Here is a 20534-nt window from a genome sequence, read left to right on the forward strand (position 1 = left end):
TATATTCGGGCGTGTTCGGGCAGGGACAGAACTTGATGTGCATCTTAGGCTTCCCCCTCCCGGAACACTTCACTGTCGCGTCTGCTGCTTCCACAGTGGCGCGGAGACGTAACACATGGCGACACAATGAGATTGAATTTCAACGAAATATTGCTTTTATTAAAATTATATGTATAATGCTTCGAAATTATAGCACGAACGGAATTTACATAGATGATAAAAAATAAACGACAAAGCAATAATAGAACACTAGATATTCTTGTACTTGAAATATATATATATATATATATATATATATATATATATATTTAGCGTATTTATAATACAAACAAACATGGCTACCAATGTAGCCAAACATTCTGGTTTTCTATTGGTCTCGCGGAACAACGTACGGGTCCGTCTCCGCCTGCGTGCCGTTGTAGAAACCTTTTTACCGTTTAACGTGATCCGTCTCGGTTTCCGTGTCAGTGTGGAACGAGTTTTAAGCGCAAGGCTGTGGACTGGCGCGCAGTCTTCTCGTCGTGCGTAAGACAACTGCGACATTTGAGCGGCAAGCACGACATTATACGGCGGAGAAATGAAGATAAAAGTGTAATGCCATGCAGTCCCTCGAGTGCTTTCAAGACCCCGTAGCAGCGGGATTTCATGCCTAAAAATTATTTTCTGAAAACACTTTTCTAAAAAAGAAAATAAACAGTTTAAAAACTCAATGCGGAAACAGAAGTACTCGTCCACCCTCAGGGTACTATTAAATGCTTTTATTCAACAGTAACACTCTATCTAATATCTGTATCAGATTTAATATCGCATGTATTTTTTCTCCTGAAGCTCTGCACACCTTATGTGGCACTTAAGGAGGAATACTTGGGTTCCAGCAGCCATCTTATCAGCCATATTAAAAATATATATAATTTATCACACAGTCAAATTTAATTTTCTAAGTTACTTTATCTCCGCCACCTTCATTCGTCATGAAGAGCTGCGATGTGATAACTGCTCAAGATACGCGAGTGGCGTCTGTTTACGAAAAACACGTATGAATTTGCTGAGGGTCGATAAGTAGTTTGGTTTCCGGATTAAGATTTTAAACTGTATTTTTAGAAGTGATGAAATGGCTAAAAGGCGTGTTTCTAGAGTAATTTTTATTCATAAAACAACCTTTGCATATTCTTGAAAGCACTCGAGCGACTTTCATTACGCTTTTATCTACATTTCTTCGCCATATAATGTTAGTGTCACCGCTCAAATCTCGTAAAATGCCCCATGCACGACGAGAAGACTGCGCGCCAGTTCAGAGCCTTGCTCTTAGGGGGCGACTGAAATGCTGACCCTTGGAAGGGCAGCCCTTCAGGATTTTTGACAGTGGTTAGTTTGTAAAGTGACCTGATCTGACATAACCTAACCTAACCTGACCTAACCTAAACTAACCACTGTCAGAAAAATCCTGAAGGGCTGCCCATCCAAGAGGCAATAATTCAGACAACCTTTCAAAAACACTACTGTCAGAAAAATCCTGATGGGCTGCCCTTCCAAGAGGCAAGTTTTCAGGATTATTTAAACACTTAAAGAAACATGTTTTCAGAAATTGGATGGGCTGCCCTTCCAGTCGCTGTACAAACAAACCATTGCCAGAAATATCCTGAAGGGCTGCCCTTCCAAGGGGCAACAATTCAGCTCCCCCGCTCTTAGAGGCGAAAACGCGCTAGAAGCACCAGCGAGCGTCGCACTTATCACACATACACCCCTGACGAGGCGAGGCCCTTCAAGGAGTGTCTGCCGGATCCGAGTGCCCAGTCAACACACGGGGGCGCCCAGGGACGCAGTATGAACGTGCAAGGCCCTGAGACATCAGTTGAGATGTAAATTAAAATGTTATAATTATAGACCCAAAAAAATTCGCGGATTCATTTCACGACAGCCTGAAATTCAAATATTTATACCTCAGCGCTGCCTCTGCTATCGGCTCGCAACTCACCTGGACGACTCTGGGCCAGTGAGAAACACTCGACCAAAGCTCTATCGAATCACAGGCCGCTACGTTGGGACACCTCCACAAGACAGCAGCCAATGAGAGGGTGGACATTTGACCGAGTGTACGTAGAACTATAAAGTTCATCCTAGAGGTCATTGAAGCCGCGAATTTTTCCGGTCCCTATAAATAAGGAACATATGCTTTCCAAGCACGTCTATAGAAACTTCTGGCAGGGAGAGCCACTTTTAAATTTGAAAAAAATAGTTTCCCAGTTCAGGCTTACAGAAGGCGCCACAGTCTGTCATCTTGAATGACCATGTATTCTGCAAATACCAAAATGGCGCTAAATTTAATAAAAAAAATGGTAAAGGGCACCAAATTTAAATTTAAAAAAAAGTGTCTTAGGAGGCGTCTCATGTACTAGTTGTTGGCACTACATTCAAAAACTAAAGAGCGCTAAATTTCAAATGCTAAACTAATGGTGACCAAACTTAAATTTTGAAAACATTACTGGTAAAGGGTGCTAAATTTGAATTTCAAAAATTATCCTAGGAGGCGTTTCTTGGCGTGCACAGTGGGACGAAGTAACTTCTTCTTGGCAATTGGTTTTTTTTTTAACATATCAACTTCAATGTAACAATTAACACATAAACACTTAAAAATCAGTTAAATATTTTAAATGCATATTTCTTTGAAATTGCTGAATTAACGCGAGGATTAAAAAATAATAAAAAACTCCTCGCTCTTTTCCTTCATGTTGTTAACTCGATGATTTTTTTTTTTGGCCCATACAAATTTTCCTGCGGGATCCAAAAAGCGTGGACACGGACCAGACCCCAGGTCTGCCGAGGGCGGATCCAGAGCGACGGTCCTTAACAAAAATACAGTGCATTTAGGATTGAAATATTCAGCACAATCTGTTCGTGGTTCAAAAAACGTCCTGTTGTCTGTAGCACTGCGGTGGAATAATACTCGAGCAAGTCTGGTAAACCATGACAAGGAATTGGTCAGGGGTCTGGTTTGTGGTATTGGTGTGGGGGACAGACATGCCGCTATGCCCCTCCTCCCTTCGCCGGATCCGCCAGTGATATTTTTCCTAACCTAAACTAAAACTAAGTGTTTTGGGGAGGGTTCCGGGTTAGGGAGGGAGACTAAGTGCGTCTCAGGCCGAAGCCCACACGCTCTAGTCATGCAAGGGATTCGCCATGCAGGAGGTGTAACATGCATCGTGTGCTAGGAAGGGGGATTGGCCAGCCATGGCAGCGATTGGCGCCATGACTAACTCCCCTCACTGACTATTCTAGACTATAAACTAGATAAGTTGGGTCCAGGTAAAACCTGCATAGACACAGGGAAAACCCTGGGCACTTACATGCATCAATATCAAGCAGAAGGCTTACGGGAAAACAGGATGGATCTGGAAGAAGAGTTGGACAGGGTAGAAAAGAGTCTACCATGCTGGGGGGGGGGGGTTGGGGGGCTCGGACATTGCTGTCCGCATTACCAGTGATACGCCAGCGATAAGCCAGTGATAAGCTTACCCTCGTCTCCTCGGGGTGCGACAGCCGCGTGATTGGCTGGCACACGTAGCTGTACTTGAGCTTCGTGGAGGCGCTCAGCAACTGCAGACACAGACACACACATAGGCACAGGGCCCTGTAGCTGTGACCTCAATATACACCTTTCACGAGCGAGTATTTTCCGTATTGGAATTTTTTTTTGGCACTTAAAAAAAAAAAGTTGTTTTGTCACACTGAGATCTCAGGAAATAGTAGACTTTCAGTACTCCAACGTTTGCACACAGAGTTTTTGAAGCAATCACTCTGCTCGATGAAAGAAAACGGACATTTTATATCTTGTTTATTTTTATTTAAATGTTCCTTCATTCAAATGTTTGATTTCGTTAAGACACGTCATAAATGCATATACATATATTAATGTTAATAAATACATGACACACACATCTCAAGTTTGTATGAAAGACGTACTTACGCACGTAAACGGTTAAATGAAATTACGAATAACTCTTCGTTTATTTTGATCGAATTCTTCGTGGAAATGTTTGTAGATTTACTGTAATTTCTGTGTAACTACGCCGTATTACTACTTCTGAGTTTTAAGTTTAATCCTAAACAAAGGTAAAAATTACACATATGGACAAAATAAGAGTGTTCTTACTGTGGACTTAAACACTTTTTTTAAAAATTCAAATTAAATGAGCTCAGTGTTCGCAAATTTACGAGCGAAGCCGTAAAATAACGAAGATACCGGGATAATGTGTTATGTCTATTGTAACCAGGCCACTCTGCTATTTCCGTGTTGTGTAAGTGCTTACCGTTATAACCACACATGATTCGTTAATACTTGGTTCATTGTGTCCGGGCCTTGAGACAGGCCATAGTGTTTCTGTCACCTAATCAGCGCGCGAGTTCACACCTGTTCGAGGCGCGACAACCTGCCCTGTTTCTGGCAACGCCGAGTCGAAACAAACGCGCGACAATCGGCCGGCTGTTCGAGATACAATTGTTCAAAACTGTATCCGCCAAGTAGACAATAGAACTAGGTGAACTTAACTACGTGACTTTCATACTCGAGCTGCAGGCATTGTTCATTGACATTTTACGGCGTTTGAAAATAGTCAAACCCCTTTTTTTTATTATTAGTTCGTGCATGGTAATAGCGATCATACGTCTCGTATGTCGTGACTCACAGACATTGTCAGTTGTATCGATGAACTATCACAATGAGTTGTATTAAAATGTAAAAACAGTTCTCTTACTTGTGTGTCTGTACATACATTATAGATGCGTATGTAGTTCTACGCCAGCATATAACGAAATTATAACGAAGGAAAAAGTGCGTTATAAGTGAAACTTCACATATTAGAGGAATAGGGAACGTGTTGTCATTTTTCTCATATCACCGTTGGGCCCAACCTCTGAATGGAGAGAGTAGTTATGCGAAGTTGTTAATGACCTTTCTCCTAGCCTTTGTTAATCTAACGTATTATGGAAAGGTTTACGCTGGTTTATAATATAAAGTATTTTCTACATAAATGAGTACGAGAATCAGTATGTATGTTGTGCCACACAACTATATATGCATCTGCCACTGAAAATAACCGATGCATTACTCGTCACAAGCGATGTTAACTACGTCAGTGACACGTATTGCGAAAGCTGCCGCCTAGCGGGCGGTCCCGGGAACTGCTCACCTCGGAGGCGATGTAGAGGTTGAGCGCCGCCATGGCCAGGTTGTAGGGCAGCAGCGCCCAGGTGAGCCTGAGCGGCTTGCGGCCCCGCATGAGCCTGGGGCCCAGCCACACGGCGGCCAGGTACAGCGCCGTGTAGACCGCCGTGGGCAGCGGCGAGTCCACCAGCGGCCAGCCCTGCGTCCTCTGGTCTGCGGCACGCACACACGCACACATAACTTAGATAGTCACAACTTAGAACTGTCGTAACGTAGAAAAACTTGGAAAAATCCACGTAACTTAGAAACACACAACTTAGAAAGATCATAACTTAGAAACACACAACGCAGAATCACACAACTTAGAAACGCCATAACGTAGAAAGTCACAACTTAGAACGCACACAACTTAGAACTGTCATAACTTAGAAACACGTAACTTAGAAACACGCAACGCAGAACCACACAACTTAGAAACGTCATAACTTAGAAAATTCTAAGTAGCGTGTTTATAAGTTGTGTGTTTCTAAGTTATGACAGCAACCCCTGCGGCACACACACGCGCGCGACCCCTCCTTCGTGGGAAGCCTAAGATGTACATCAAGTTCTGTCCCTGCCCGAACACGCCCGAATATTCACCTTCGGCCAACCTCCGGTTTATTTATTTATATATATATATATATACATTTCTCTGTTTATTTTAATGTAACTATACCAACCTAACTAACCGCCCTTAGTGTTTTAAAGTGTTTTAATGTAGCTAACCTAACCAACCACTTTTAATATTTGAATTCATTTTTTCCTGCGCTAAAAAATAAAACAAATCCCGAGGTTGGCCGAAGGTGAATATTCGGGCGTGTTCGGGCAGGGACAGAGCTTGATGTACATCTTAGGCTTCTCAACGCAACTACTGCATCACTGCAGTCATACTGGGTTCGGACATCCGCGCTTTGCGTTGTCCCAGCACCTACTGAAGTGGATGCCACTTCAAACCGCGCCTACCCGGAGCCCCGAAGAACAAATCCAAAGACAATACCACCAGAGCTCATTATCATTATCGAAACAGGATAGCATCTCTTCGGCCGAAGAATTTCAATGTCAATCAAACAACTAACTCTGCACAGCACAGCTGCACTACAATAGTTAAAGATATTTGTAAACTGTACCCTGATTAGCTACGCACTTTAATAAACATGATAAAACAAAATAATGTCCAATTGTTGAATATTCGATCATCTTCTCCATAGCTTAAAAAAAATATGTATCTTGAAAGAAACATGAATTAAAATTTTTTAAAAAAATATGTGCCAATCAATATTATCTATATAATATGCAAAAAAACACACAGATTTGTGTTATACAAAGTTCTAATACATTTATTGTAGTATTACAAACTATTTATTGACAGAGTACACTACTACCATCAGATGGCGCAGAGTAATGTGATGGGTATGATACTGCAAACAGCAACTGATTTTTTTTCGACATAGGCAGATACAGGCCCCGAATCACAACGGGCCAGCCGGACAGTTTTCGAGGGGCGGGAGAATTTGATGAACGAATAAAATGGGACAAATTATTTGAGGGACGTGAAATTAAGTTTTTTTAATGCACGGTAATGATTTGATTTTAAAAATAATACACGTAAAGGGGGAATGTTAGTTTGTACTTACTATTTCAATGCTCTTAAAAAAAATATTAGGTCTTAAACCAAACACTTCAGTAATAGATTTAGAACTCGTTTAACAATAAAAAGTATATTATAACTCGTGTTTCATTACGTCAGTTATAACCAAGGGATGGGAGCGGTGCACTGCGCGTGACGTCACTTCGCTGCCTGCGCAGAAAGATGCGCGCCCGTCTGAGGCAACCTCCCCTTCTACTGACCTTGAGTTATAACAGCCGTATAAAACTTAAAACAACCGTTTATTTCAATTTAAATACGGGGGGAAGATAAAAACATCCCATGACTTTGAAAGACCTTAGCATTTAGTTGCACAATGTCGTGTTTTAAAACTGATCATAAATTAGCTTGGTTTTGTAACATTTTATGATGTTTGTTTTTTTTTGGGGGGGGGGGGGGGGGCGGCTGAAGATCATCTGCCCGGAGCGCTGACAGTCTGGACTCAGGGCGTGGGCAGGGTGTCCACAGTTAGTACTTTCCTACTAGATCTAGTACTTTAGTGGTCTAGTACATTTACGCTTAGATCTAGTGCTGTATTCTTTAATATAATATTATTACATTAGGTAACTCCAAAATGTTTTATTATTAAGCGTTATTATTTTTTAAAAACTATGGAATGTATGTGTGTGTGTGGTGTGATATTTAAGTTAGAGCATTGAAATGTCATAACAACTTCCTAAATTGTTAAAACCATAACAAATTATAATTTAGTACTTTTTTTTTCAAATCTAGTACTACTGTTTTCTCGCCTAAGTTGGTACGAAATTTTTTTTTCCTTGTGGACACCCTGGCGCCTGGGTGAAGACACTCAGGGCATAAGCAAACACAGTCCGGCCGGGAACCGTTATACCCAGGGGCGCAACAACAGGAGGGGGGGGCAAGGGTATTTTGCACACACACCCCCTGAAACCTTGAAGTGGGGGCAAACGGGGGCAAAGAAAGTGCTGTGTAATCAATTTTTAGATAATAAAACTGCTTAAATAGCACCATTTTCCACCTTCAAATACAAATTTTCCCGGGGGAGGACCCCCGGACCCCCCGCTTCAATAGGGGGGATCGATGATTCTTCATTAAAAGGTATATTGCCCCCCTCCCCTTTTGGAAATTGAGTTGTTGCGCCCCTGGTTATACCGAACATGAGACCTCTGGGTGTTTCCTTCACCTACCGAACACTGGAACACTGTGCGACAACCGAGAAGAAATCCAAGGAAAGAAACATTTGAGTGGACTGGAGAAATGACGTGATCTTGTACAACTGAAATAAACCTAACAAATTTTTCAAAACTATTTCCTATACAACACATATATTAGAGACGTTTATTTTATAGTAGGGGAAAATCGTTTTAATAATATCTTCTAACATTCATTAAAACAGATGAATAAGTTAAATGGGATTAAAGTGTAACCCTAATCCAAAAGGTTGAATTCAACAATGGTAATTGAAGTGGAAATGAAGTTTGTTTACCTGCGAGGGACAGCGTGTAAAGGTAGAAGTCGTACACCTTGTTCACGCTGCTGCCCACAGATGCCAGCACCCCCGACATCTCGGCGCCCGACCAGCCTGCAACACGCCACACACGCCGCCGTCGCGGCACAGCCTGTCTGCAGGCGGCGTCTTGCCACGCGTGACGTCACGGCTACAGACCATCCCACTCTTTTAGATTGCAGGCGTGGAAGAACATGGGCGCTTTCTCTCTCTTTCCAACACACGTCGGCTGCCGTTAGCGCTGTCGCGTACATCGTACTACTTGGAAAAATTATATGTTTTTTGACAAAGCGTCTTTTCATATCGTTTAGCATCGAAATAAGCATCAAGCTATATATATATATATATATATATATATATAATTTATTTATTATAATTATTTGAGTGCCTACCAACAGTCAGAGCCTATAACAGGTGGGCACTTAACAAATAATACAAAAAAAAATAACAATAACATACACAAAACACAGTAATAACACAACAATAAAATGGGACAACACAAAAATAAACACACGACAAAAGAGACTTAAAAAAAATAATAACTAAATTTGTCAATTATATACATAAATGTGTATATAAACATATATGTGTGTGTATATATATACACATATATATATATATATATGTTGCATACTTAATGGCATTTTAAGAGGCCGAAATATTAAAAAAAAATATCTTTCTCACAGGGAACAGTTTTTTAAGATTCCAAAATGTATCACATCATCAAAAATTAACCTACAGGTATATTTTAATTGAGATATATTAGTAAATAAGTTCATTTTTATGACGTCACCGAATAAAGCTGAAGTATAAAACTCCTAATGTTTTAGTTATTTTTTTTAAAAATTCTAAATGGCATTTCCTCAGAAACTGACACATCAAAAAGTTGATCAGCGGCAAAGTTTTTTTGCTATTCAATTTAGACGAGGGGGGGGGGGGGGAGAAAGTGTGAAAGATGTTCACAAAGAATTTGTTTTTTAGAAGCAACACCATCTCAATTGCTCCTACAAATTTTTTTTGTGTCCGTATCTGTGAAGACGTGTCTTATCGACGCAAAAGCGCCGCTGCAATGGAGGCTCGCTCCCAGACTGCTGTCGCAAGATGGCCATGTGTGTTTGGAGACGTGAGGTTCCGTCCTGCATGCAAGCTCAAAGATAGAGGCTTCCTAGTGCAGCTATTTCTGAACACCAGCCTGCCAGTTAGTGCCGTGTCTCGCGACCAAGCGACGCGTAGTATCCGGTGACTAGATACAGTTAGACTTTTCACTCGTTATTTATTCACATATGTGATTTTTTGACGTGACAACGTCCAATAAATCAATGAACGCCGGCTGCACGCACGAAAACGTGTCCCGTTACGCACATTGTTCCGTTACGCTGTGTCCCGTTACGCTCATTGTACGCTTGCGCCGCATCTATCTCTCTTCCACTCGACTGTTTATAAAGTGAAGTGAAAAGTTAATGTGGTTTCCATTGCTTATTACAACAACAATTTCGGCAATAAAGGTCAATTATTCTTGCATTTTAAAAATCTGATTACTAGTATAATTTCAAGTATTTATTCTTTTATTATGAAAATTAAAATTATTCAATTTTATTTATAAAAGTATGCAATCATTTCATCAAAGTTTTGTTATGACGTTGTCAGGTTAAACTATCGTCCGTAAACCGACTTTACAGACAACCAATTTTTCTGCCTTTATGTGGTTTACATACCGAAATGTGGGAGCGTAAGATTTGTTGAAAGTATTTGTTCAGATTTGGACAGCGGTAGTGATAGTAATTAAAAATGTATGTGTTATTATTAATTTCTTTAAAAATTTCACTTTACAATTATTATATGAATTCGTATCAAATGAATGTATGTAAATGGTTTCTTGTTATAAGTTAGAGTAAAAAAAGTTGCCTTTTGTTACAAATTTATAAGCGAAATAGAATAAAATATTACAAATAACCACATGATTTCTTAAAATGCTTCATGTGCAATCAGAATAAAAATAAACAAATTTTCTGAGATGTGTTAGAGATTTGGCAACAGCGCGCACCATAATCCATGTACTGAAATCCGAGACTGAGACGGCATTTAGGTGCACGAGCTCTGAAACCACGAGGGCGCTAAGGGCGACTCTGGGTCGCGCACCAAACGTATCTTCGCCTCTACGCACCAGGCACCGAACTGGCGCGCGGTCTTCGCGTCAGTAATGCGCTTCTACGGTACGTCAAGCAGCAACCCTATCAATTTATGCTGGAATATTATAGTCAAGGGATTCATGAACTTCTCTATACCATATTTTATTTGAAAGATTTGTGCAATGGGAGTGCATGACTTGATGTAAGCTTTTGGACATACGCCATTGCTAAGCACATGTATGTCTGTAGAAGAAAACTACAAAAAAAACCTAGAAGACAAAAACACAAATTAAGAAAATTGACAACAGCAATTTTTTTGCTTAATTTGTGTTTTTGTCTTTTGGGTTTTTTGTAGTTTTCTTCTACAGACATGCATGTGCTTAGCAATGGCGTTATGTCCAAAAGCTTACATCAAGTTCTCTATACCACTTAGATTATTGTGTTCAGAATTTTTCATACCTTAAATCGTCCGTGAAACGACACTTGTATAGACAAGTGCAATGACTCACAAATGCCAATCGTAATCAATTTCAATACATCTTGCGTGGTTTGAAAATGGCGCGTTAACACCTGAAGCTCTGTACGCCTTTTGGCGATCAGGTCAGGAAAACATTTTAGATACAAGGCATGTTAAACATCCAACTGTAGACAACCGAATCATTTGCATCCAGTTGAGAGTGGAAAAAAACTAGTTAATTTTATTTAGTATTTATAATTCATTTATTGCTCTAGACAAGTAGATGGAGTAATGAGACGATATTTCGCTAGTCGCCAGACTTGTCTTTGAAACTTTTAAGTGGTCCCTAACCGGAGGTGTGTTATCGTGCCACTGAGTCAGAATGTTAAGTGCAATGCTTACAGGATCTTCCAATGTGGTGTAGCCTCTAATAACAAGGCTATGAACTAGCGTGAAGTATTTTCGTTTTACATCAAGTCATTTTCGTCGTGCATAAAGCAAATGTGAGAATTTTAAAAGAGTGACTCTGTAATTTAATGAAGTTATAAATAAAAGTAAAAGTGTAATACACGTATACATAGCACTTTGAATATGCGTAGGATAGATTTTACTGTCTAAAATGTATTCTGAAAAGTCATTCATTCTTGAAAACATACATTTCAGAGACGAAAAATTAGAACAGTACAACCATTGTGGCCTGAACAAACATTTCCCAAAATGCTTTTCGCAAACAGGTGCCACTCCGGAAAACTTGAGTATGTTTTTAAATCGCGCGTGTTATTCTGAAGTTCTGCACTCAATTTGGTCCAGGAATTTAGTTGCAAGTTCGGTGCTATTTAATACGGCATTCTTCAGCTTGACACATTCTGTCATTCGGCACCGATAAATCTACTCGAATAAGGAATTTTTTTTTAATGGATTCCGGAGTTGTTGATCACGGAAGATATTTTTAAACTGTAATACTCATAGGCTTATTTTCCATGCCATTAAGCATCTCACAATAACTTCTTTCAAATGTGATTGTACCTCAAAATGTTTTTCTTCTTTGGAATTCCTATTAAAACCATCTCGTAGTTTTGATAATCCGTCACGGCTGGTCTCGATTGTGCCGGATTAGAGAACCTTTAATGTGCACATTAAGAAGATTATGTTTCGTGGGAACACTCGACGGCTTGTCATACTTCGAAGCACTGCGCTAAAGTTGGAAGCGCTTCCTTCCTTATTTAATTGGCTGCGATCTCCAGACCTCAGCACCGCGCTATTTAATAGGCCAGAGATAAAGCTACGTCTGAAAATAGTCGCAGCTGAGAAAGAGGTTCCATTTCTGTGCGATGTTGCTGCTATCTCTAGGAATTTTTGCAGTAACAAGTGTATCGATGTTTGAGAAACGTCCGCTGGAATGCGTTGGAGCCAGTTTCTAGCCTCGCGCAAGGGCACGGTTTATTAAAACTATTGCCGAATCGTTTCCTTACTGGGATTCGGGGTTCGGACACGTTCTGGAATATGGACCGCGAGTTAGGTTACCGTCGTAATCCCAACGAGGCGGTGCTTATCCGCTACCTTGCCCGAATGTCTTTGAATACCGCCTTTAGTCCGCCTCGTACTAGGCTCTAAGCGTATGGAGCGTGGCGGTGGAGTGGTTAAAACACCGGAATTAACATTTCAGAGGACATAATCCAGGTCCAGCCACCCAGATTTCACAGTTGGGGACGCACCACAACGCCGAAAAGCTAAATTGACCACAACGCCGACAGCTAGAAAACTGCTGTGTACCACAACGCCAAATTACCACAACGCCGAAATACACTAACGCCGAAAAATGTCATTGCAGGACTGCCACAAAGGTTAGGTTAGGTTAGGTTAGACTAGGTTAGGCTAGGTTAGCTTAGGCTAGGCTAGGATAGGCAAGGTTAGGTAAGGTTAGGTTTGATTGTGGTATTTCGGCGTTAAGGTACATTTAAGAAACACACACAAATTGATTCAGTTGTGGTAATTTCGGCGTTGTGGTACACAGCAGTTTTCTAGCTGTCGGCGTTGTGGTCAATTTGGCATTTCGGCGTTGTGGTAACGACCCGTTTCAGTTCTCTGTGGTTTCACCGAAGTCTCTCGTCGGAGGACGGTTCCTCAGGTTCGCAGGCCCGGAGGTCGCGACGTCTTCGTCGAACACCTCCGCCCCCCCCCCCCCCCCTCCCAACCACACATTCTCCCTCCCACTCCTTGCCCGACGACCCCAGGAAGTGGCCTGCAAACACCATTCCATCGAGCAAACACCGGCGGCCTCTCAGCGAGCCACCGGCGCCGGTCTCCCTGACCGCGAGAGAGACGTCATCTGGTCCACGAGGGGGACTCGCGCTCAAGCACCACTGCTGCCAACCACACCGCTCCTGGCGGTGGAGCCGTGGCCTAGTCCTCTCTCTCTCTCTCTCTCTCTCTCTCTCTCTCTCTCTCTCTCTCTCTATCTCCGCCTTGCCCTTTTACCTTGTAGGGCAACGCCGTCTCTAGTCGACTCCTTGTCGAAGAGACGTCAACCAAAAATATATATATTTGGACGTAGTTATGCAAAAAGTAACCAACCCACAATTTGGTTATATTTTATTTGAAAATAAATTAAAATATTACAAGGTTGATCGGACCGTTGTTGCTATTATTATATCAGTATTTATACCAGACCATTAAAATTATACCCACATTATGTTATTAATACGAGAATTACAATTTATAATTAACTTTAACTTCAAAATATTCAGAGTAGGTTTCATGCGGGTTGGTTCCTTTTTGCATAACTACGTCCATTTGCCCTTCTGTAGTCCGCGTATCGAAGAAACGGCCAGGCCTAGACCCTGTGAAATTTGGTATCTCCAAGTATTTTTTTTTGAAGTGAAACTTCTTTGGGTACGATGAGAGAGTAAAATAAATTTCAAGGCCGAAATCGAATACAATGTTTCCGTGAAAAAAAAAAAAAAAATGTTTCTGACGCAGAAAAATGGCGGAGAACAGGCACTTTGGCAGTGTCGCGGACACGAAGACGTATGTATATCTCCCGGAAACCTTCACTATCGCGTCTGCTGCTTCCACGATGGCAACCAATGAGATTGCATTTCATTGTTTCAAAATAGTCATTTAATAAAAAATATATATATATTATGCTGCGAGAACATAGCACGGGCAGAATTTGCATATATAGCTACTTATAACGAAAATACAAACCGCAAATTAATAATGGAAACTAGATATTATTGAGCTTAAAAGAATTTTTTAACGTATTTCGAAAATAAACAAACATGGCTAGCACCGCAGCCGAGTACTCGGCTTCTATTGGTCGCACGGAGAGACGTAAAACGGAAGAGCTAATCCGTACGGATCCGTATCCGCCTGCGTACAGTTGTAGAAACTCAGTTCCATGGGATCCGTCTGCGTTTCACGTGAGCCGTCTCCTTTCCCCTTGTCGTTGCAGAACGGGCCTAAGGGCGTGTGTCCCGTCCCAGGTCATTTATTTTACATTTACGTTCCACGCGGTTACACTTGCCAACTTTTTGAGTGGCTGAACTTTCACAAAAAGTAAAGAAACATGCCGCATATTTATTTTGCATAATTAGCTGGCAGAGTTTAACTTTTTAACGTTTTCCGTGCAGTATAAATTCCTCTATAAACTTACTTCACAATACATTCCTGACTGGATGTAATTATTGTTGAAAGAAAACAAATTTAACTTGTTTTTTGTATTGGCAGCATTGGCCCTAATAGGAGCTCGCTCAGATAAACGCAAGTAAAATAATGATGAACAAACAAAACTGTCGAAACTTTATTTCTTCCGGGGGTAGTTGAGTAACATGTGGTCAGTATGCAGTCCGGAATCTCGGAATCTACTCGTAAAAAAAAAACATTTTTTGAAAAATATATTTCAGCCAGAGAGGTTCTTCCGTCGCAAGACCATGCACAGAAGGGTCACGTGTGAGAAGAGCCTCAAATTCCTAAGAGACCCAACCACTTTTTTTTTTAATCTTGGGATAGTAATTAATGAGCTGTCAGCCACAGCGGGAGGAGCTAATGAGAAATTGCAGGGTTCTGAGTGATTGGCACTTTCTTATTGCGGTTAATACTGACGGGTGCATTAGATGACTGTACGAAAACAACCCCGGAGAAAGCTGTGATGGAACCATTCGCGCATTCATGGGCCGCTAGCTCATTAAAGCATCGCTGAAGAAATTCCATCCGGAGATCGGGTCTCTTGGAACCATCCCCAAGAAGGTACATTATACAGGTTGTCCATAAAACAAAGTCCCAGTTCCGATGCTTTATTACAACAGGTCAATTTACAACAAAAAATACATCACGGGATACGTCACATGTAAATGGAATTGAAGTCCCAATCTCTGGACGGCGCTCGGAGGAATTGTGACTACAAAGATCCTTGTGGGTATTTTTTTTTTGACGTGACAACGTCTAATAAATCGACGAACGCCGGCTGCACGCACGAAAAAGTGTCCTGTTACGCACATTGTCCCGTTACGCTGTGTCCCGTTACGCTCATTGTACGCTTGCGCCGCATCTATCTCTCTTCTACTCGATTGGAACAACCATCGATTTGACTTTTTCGAGGCACATTAAACTTGAAACACTCCCATTCGTTTCCTGCTTTTCCTATCATCGTCCTATCTTTAACAGAATAACACAGATTGGCAGAAGTTAAATAGCAAACATGTATAAAAGTTATAGTTAAAATAATCTCTTCATTAAAGTAATAAACATTTTTGAATTAATGAGTGCAAATAAAAGTAAACGTATCAATTAAATTGTAGATTTAATTTCACTCCTTTGTATCCATACAAAATGGTGATAATTCAATAAAAATGATTCAATTTTATTCATAAAAGTATGCAATCATTTCATCAATGTTTTGTTATGACGTTGTCACGTTAAACTATCGTCCGTAAACCGACTTTACAGACAACCAATTTTTTTTTTATCTCGTTCAACTTTCCCCTCTTTTTGCGAGTCGTTCCGAGCGACTGGCCATTTCCCCTCCTGCGAGTGTTCTTCTCTTTGGAGACAGGACTTGGCTGAAGAAGCCTTGCTCGAGCCACGCCTCCGGGTTCCCAGGTCTCTCTGTCCTGCAGAATCTTCCGAGGTGTGCTTCGAAACGTTCTACAGGGATGTCCGTTAAAAGAATATCCCAGTTTCAATCGTACATTATAACTAGGGACTGGAAAAATTCGCGGGTTCAATGACCTCTAGGATTGACTTTATAGTTCTACGTACACTCGGTCAAGTGTCACCCTCTCATTGGCTGCTGTCTTGTGGAGGTGTCCCAACGTAGTGGCCTGTGATTCGACACAGCTTCAGTTGAGTGTTTATCACTGGCCCAGAGTCGTCCAGGTGAGTTGTGAGCCAATAGCAGAGGCAGCACTGAAGGTATAACTATTTGAATTTCAGGCTGTCGTGAAATGAATCCGCGAATTTTTCCGGTCTCCAATTATAACATTTTAATTTACAGCAAATCATACACCAAAATGAAGATAAATTAACATGGATTTTCCTTGCGAATGTTCAGTTATACGGCACAAACCCAACGCAAAGTCCAATTCTCCTCACACTTCGGTAAACTATTCCTGAATAATGGAAGCAATAGCCTCTTAAATTCTGTGTCTCCAACTCTGGCAAATCATTAGGTAGCGGCGGAACGTAGGCGCGATATTTTATAAAGCCTCAAAGGAAAAAAAAAAAGGAGCGCATGGCGTTATGTCAGGTGAACGTGGAGGCCAGCGAAAAACAGCTCTGTCGTCTCGACCATTACGACCAATGCAACACAACGGTCAGGGACTTCGACGTTCAACCACTCTCGTGCAAAGAGATTCCAATGGGGAGGGGCTCCATCCTGTTGCCAAATAAAGTTTACAGGTTCGCCCTCTGCTAATTGCGGAAAGAGCCATTGTGTCGCGCTGCAAGCGGGACAAACATCAAAGCAGTATTCGCGCATTCGCTCATCTAAAACTGTTTTGAGTTACCTTTTAATTTTTTTACCTGGAACCAACACTCTACCGCCTACTCGCGATGTACATTTCAGAACCGAACCCTTCCCCCCCCCCCCCCCCCCCCCCGTGGGTCCAGCGGTCCGAATAACAATGCGAACGAGACGCATTTACTATCAAAACGTCGAGTGGTTTGCAAAAGTGGCGAGTTGAAACCCACCCTTTTGGCGTGACCTGTCGGTCGTACAGCCCCAGTTACCTTCACACTTCTCGTGACTAGAGGCACGGGAGCTTCGCGGACTTTTTTCGTGTCGAGCGAAAATGCACAGTACTTGGGTGTGTGTTCACACATTCGCTTTCCTGCCGGCTGATTTCTCACTCCATTACCAGGGACAGGAAAAATTCGCGAATTCAATGACTTACAGGATAGACTCCAAGATCCTCTATGCACTCGGACAAATTACATCTGCTCATTGGCCACTGACTCGTGACAACTATTAACTAGAATACTTTTGATTCGATACTTCTTTCGTTGAGGATTATTCATTGGCTCTGATCCCTCCAGACAGCATGTGGTCCAATCACTGAAGCAGCAAAAAGTTAAGCACATTTGGATTCTAGCCTATCGCGAAATGAAACCGCGAATTTTTCCGGTCCCTATCCATTACCTCTACTTTTTTTATTGTTGTCGATGTGATTCGGTCTCTCTGCTGCTGACTAGCCCCAGTTGCTGAGAAGAGCCACGTAACAAGTGTGAATACATCATCAAAAGCTATGATAAGGTATAGATGTTTGCAGTCTAACTGGTGGCCAAAATAATCCGTGAAATTCCGTATCTCTAGAGACAGGAGAAAAAAAAACCGTGGATTCATTTCATGATATGCTAAAATGTTTTAATAATTATACCTTTTTTGCTGCTTCTGCAATTGGTATCGCTGTTAATCTGGAGGACTCTTGGTCAATTGGAGACCTTCAACCGAAGAAGTATCGAATCACAAGTTACCCAATTGAGACGACTCACAAGATAGCAGCCAACGAACGGACGTTCGCCCAAGTTTGCAGAGGATCGTGGAGTCTATCCTGGTGGTCATTGAAACCACGAATTTTTACCAGTCGCTACTTGTCAGTAGAGGTACGAAAATTTCGCATATTAATCTGGTCGCAATTTTTTTTTTTGCTATGTTCATGATTGGACCACAGCTATTCGGTCACGCCCCTCCGCGGCCGAGAGCCAACGAAGCCCAGCTATGAGAGAAGTGAGCGAATAAGGTGTTGTCCACTAACGAGTTTCTCATTAAGAAACCAGCCAGTGGAAAAGCAAAACGATGGGTTAAGCATAACTAGGACTTTGAATTCTACCCTGACGTCAGTCGAATGCGCTAATTTCCCTAATTTTCCGGGTGTCTGTATTTTTTATTCATTCAAACAATATAAACGATAATCATAAAAGTAAAGCTAATGATAATGCTATTGTTAAATGATTTAATGTTGTAAAAATATATGGAAATAATTGGATGAAAATTAAAGTTGTTCCTTTATTTTGGATAATATTAAATAGTAGTTTTAATTAATTTATTAATATTGTTAATGGTTTTAGTAAAATTATTTTAATTGTTATTTTTATTATTCAGATACACATATGTATTATTCTTATTCGACTTATTGTTCTAAATAAAATGATTTACATGTTATTAATTCTTGTACATGGGCCATATATTGAGAATATATTTGCTACCATTTCAAAAAAATATCATTGTTTTATTGAATATTATTACGACAAATAGTATTATTATTAAAAAGTATTTATATGTATACATGATTATACGTGTTATTGGTGGTGTTTGTGGTACACCACGGGAGCTGATCGCTCGCTGCGACGCGCAGTAACGTACCACACGCAGGGGCGCTAGCTCACTCACCGCTACCACCAGAGAGAACAGACGAGTCGTAGAGTCCTGCGCGCGTAGAGCTGGCACGGGCGGAGGCTACCTGGAGGTCGCGCCGTCAGCTGTCATGGCGGCCGGCGCGACGTCGACTGTCAAGACACGGCGGCTAGCGGCGGGGGCGCCTGGCCCCGCCTCCCTCCCCTACCACAGCTCCCCCGTGTCGGCGCGACAGAGGGGAAAGCACTTTCTCGCCTCTAGCGCCGCACCCCTGCCGACAGCTGTCCGGGAGATGTGTGTCGCGTTAGTCTCCCCTCTCCACCCCCCTCTCCGATCCCTACAAGGGGGTCGTGGCGTGGCAGTGTTCCCGTCCCTACACTGTCCAAAAAAAATTTTTCACCTTTAATTTCCGAAGAACACTGGTTGCCAATCATCCAGATATCTTCGTAAATTTACGGCTATCTTCGCAAGTTTCCAAAAAAACTGGGTCCAAATACTTTGAACGTTATTACAAAATAATGTATGTTGTAAATCAACTAAAACATTTTTTTTTTTTTTTTTTAAAAATAGGTTATTCTGCCGTAAGAACTATCTTCTGTTGTTGTCCACGTATGTGTTTTACCTTTATGTTGAGAGCTAAACATCCGACTCGGAAGTCGAAATACGGCGTAGTTTCCACGAAGATTTCAGTTATTTGAAATCAAGAAGAAATCTTCGTTGAAGAGTCCGTAAAATCACTGCGATTTGCATTGGCGTAGCTGTGTTCATAAAGTTAGGGGGGGGGGGGGACAAATAATGATTTTGATTTCATGTAAACCCATTCCCCTCTTACTAAGAGTCCAGGGGTCCTCCACCGGAAAATTTTGATTTTAAAAGTGCAAAATAGCACTTTTTAAGCAGTTTTTGTATCTAACCATTGGATACATCGATGTTAAAATTATTATTGTTTCCTTAAGATAAAATTTGATGAGTGAAGAAATTACAAATAAAGTTGGGCAGAATAATATTATAAAATAAAAATATTAAGGTCTATAAAGTTGGGAGGGACAGTCCCCTCCGCCCAATAAGTTCAGGGGAACACGTCCCCCCTGTCCCCCCCCCCCCCCCGGTTCCTACGCCCCTGGCGATTTCCGACGGTGTACTGGCCTATCTGCGACCTACAAAGGTCTATACATGGGACATATAATGGCAATCCACCACTATTTTGGAAGCCTTTTTTACGTTTACAGACACGGCTCCGTTGCATAGAGGTAGAGACCGGGAAAACTCGCGGATCCATTTAGCGATCGGCTAGAAACCACAACTTCATGCTGTTTCAGTGACCGGGCCACAGTCTACCTGGAGGACTCTTGAGAAAATGGAAAAAAAAAAAAAAAAAAACCTCAGCAGGTGTAGCATCTAATCACGAGCAACCCAGCTAACAGGTTCCACGGGTCAGTAGCCAATGAGCAGGTGTAATTTGCCCGAGTACATGGAGGATCATAGAGTCTATCCCAGAGGCCATTGAAACCGCAATGTATATATAGAGACCGGAAAAATTCGCGGATTCATTCGGCGATAGGCTAAAATTCAAATACATATACCTTTTAGATGATTTTGCTATTGGCTTACTTTTAATCTGGACGAATCTCTACCAATTATAAACCTTGAACCAAAGAAAGATCGAATCACAGACAGACCAGATGAGACGACTTACAAGTCAGCAGCCAATGAACTTGCGTTATTTGCCCGAGTGTACAGGGGAACGCGTAGACTATCCTGAAGG

At 41.5% G+C, this 20534-nt stretch overlaps 1 protein-coding gene across 1 annotated transcript in view; it reads right to left on the reverse strand.

The window, feature by feature from the left end:
* The window catches only part of LOC134536972 (very long chain fatty acid elongase 4-like), a 30992-nt gene extending 12066 nt beyond the window's left edge, over nucleotides 1–18926 (reverse strand). The window contains exons 1-4 of the mRNA XM_063377088.1: nucleotides 18806–18926; nucleotides 8311–8406; nucleotides 5187–5374; nucleotides 3514–3594 (exon numbers count right to left, since the gene is read on the reverse strand). Coding sequence (XP_063233158.1) covers nucleotides 3514–3594; nucleotides 5187–5374; nucleotides 8311–8389 — 348 coding nt within the window. The 5' untranslated portion in view covers nucleotides 8390–8406; nucleotides 18806–18926. The remainder of the gene's footprint in view (nucleotides 1–3513; nucleotides 3595–5186; nucleotides 5375–8310; nucleotides 8407–18805) is intronic.
* Nucleotides 18927–20534: the final 1608 nt, after the last annotated feature.

The sequence above is a fragment of the Bacillus rossius genome, chromosome 11 (assembly GCF_032445375.1).
Source record: "Bacillus rossius redtenbacheri isolate Brsri chromosome 11, Brsri_v3, whole genome shotgun sequence".
In the NCBI taxonomy this organism is placed as follows: domain Eukaryota; kingdom Metazoa; phylum Arthropoda; class Insecta; order Phasmatodea; family Bacillidae; genus Bacillus; species Bacillus rossius.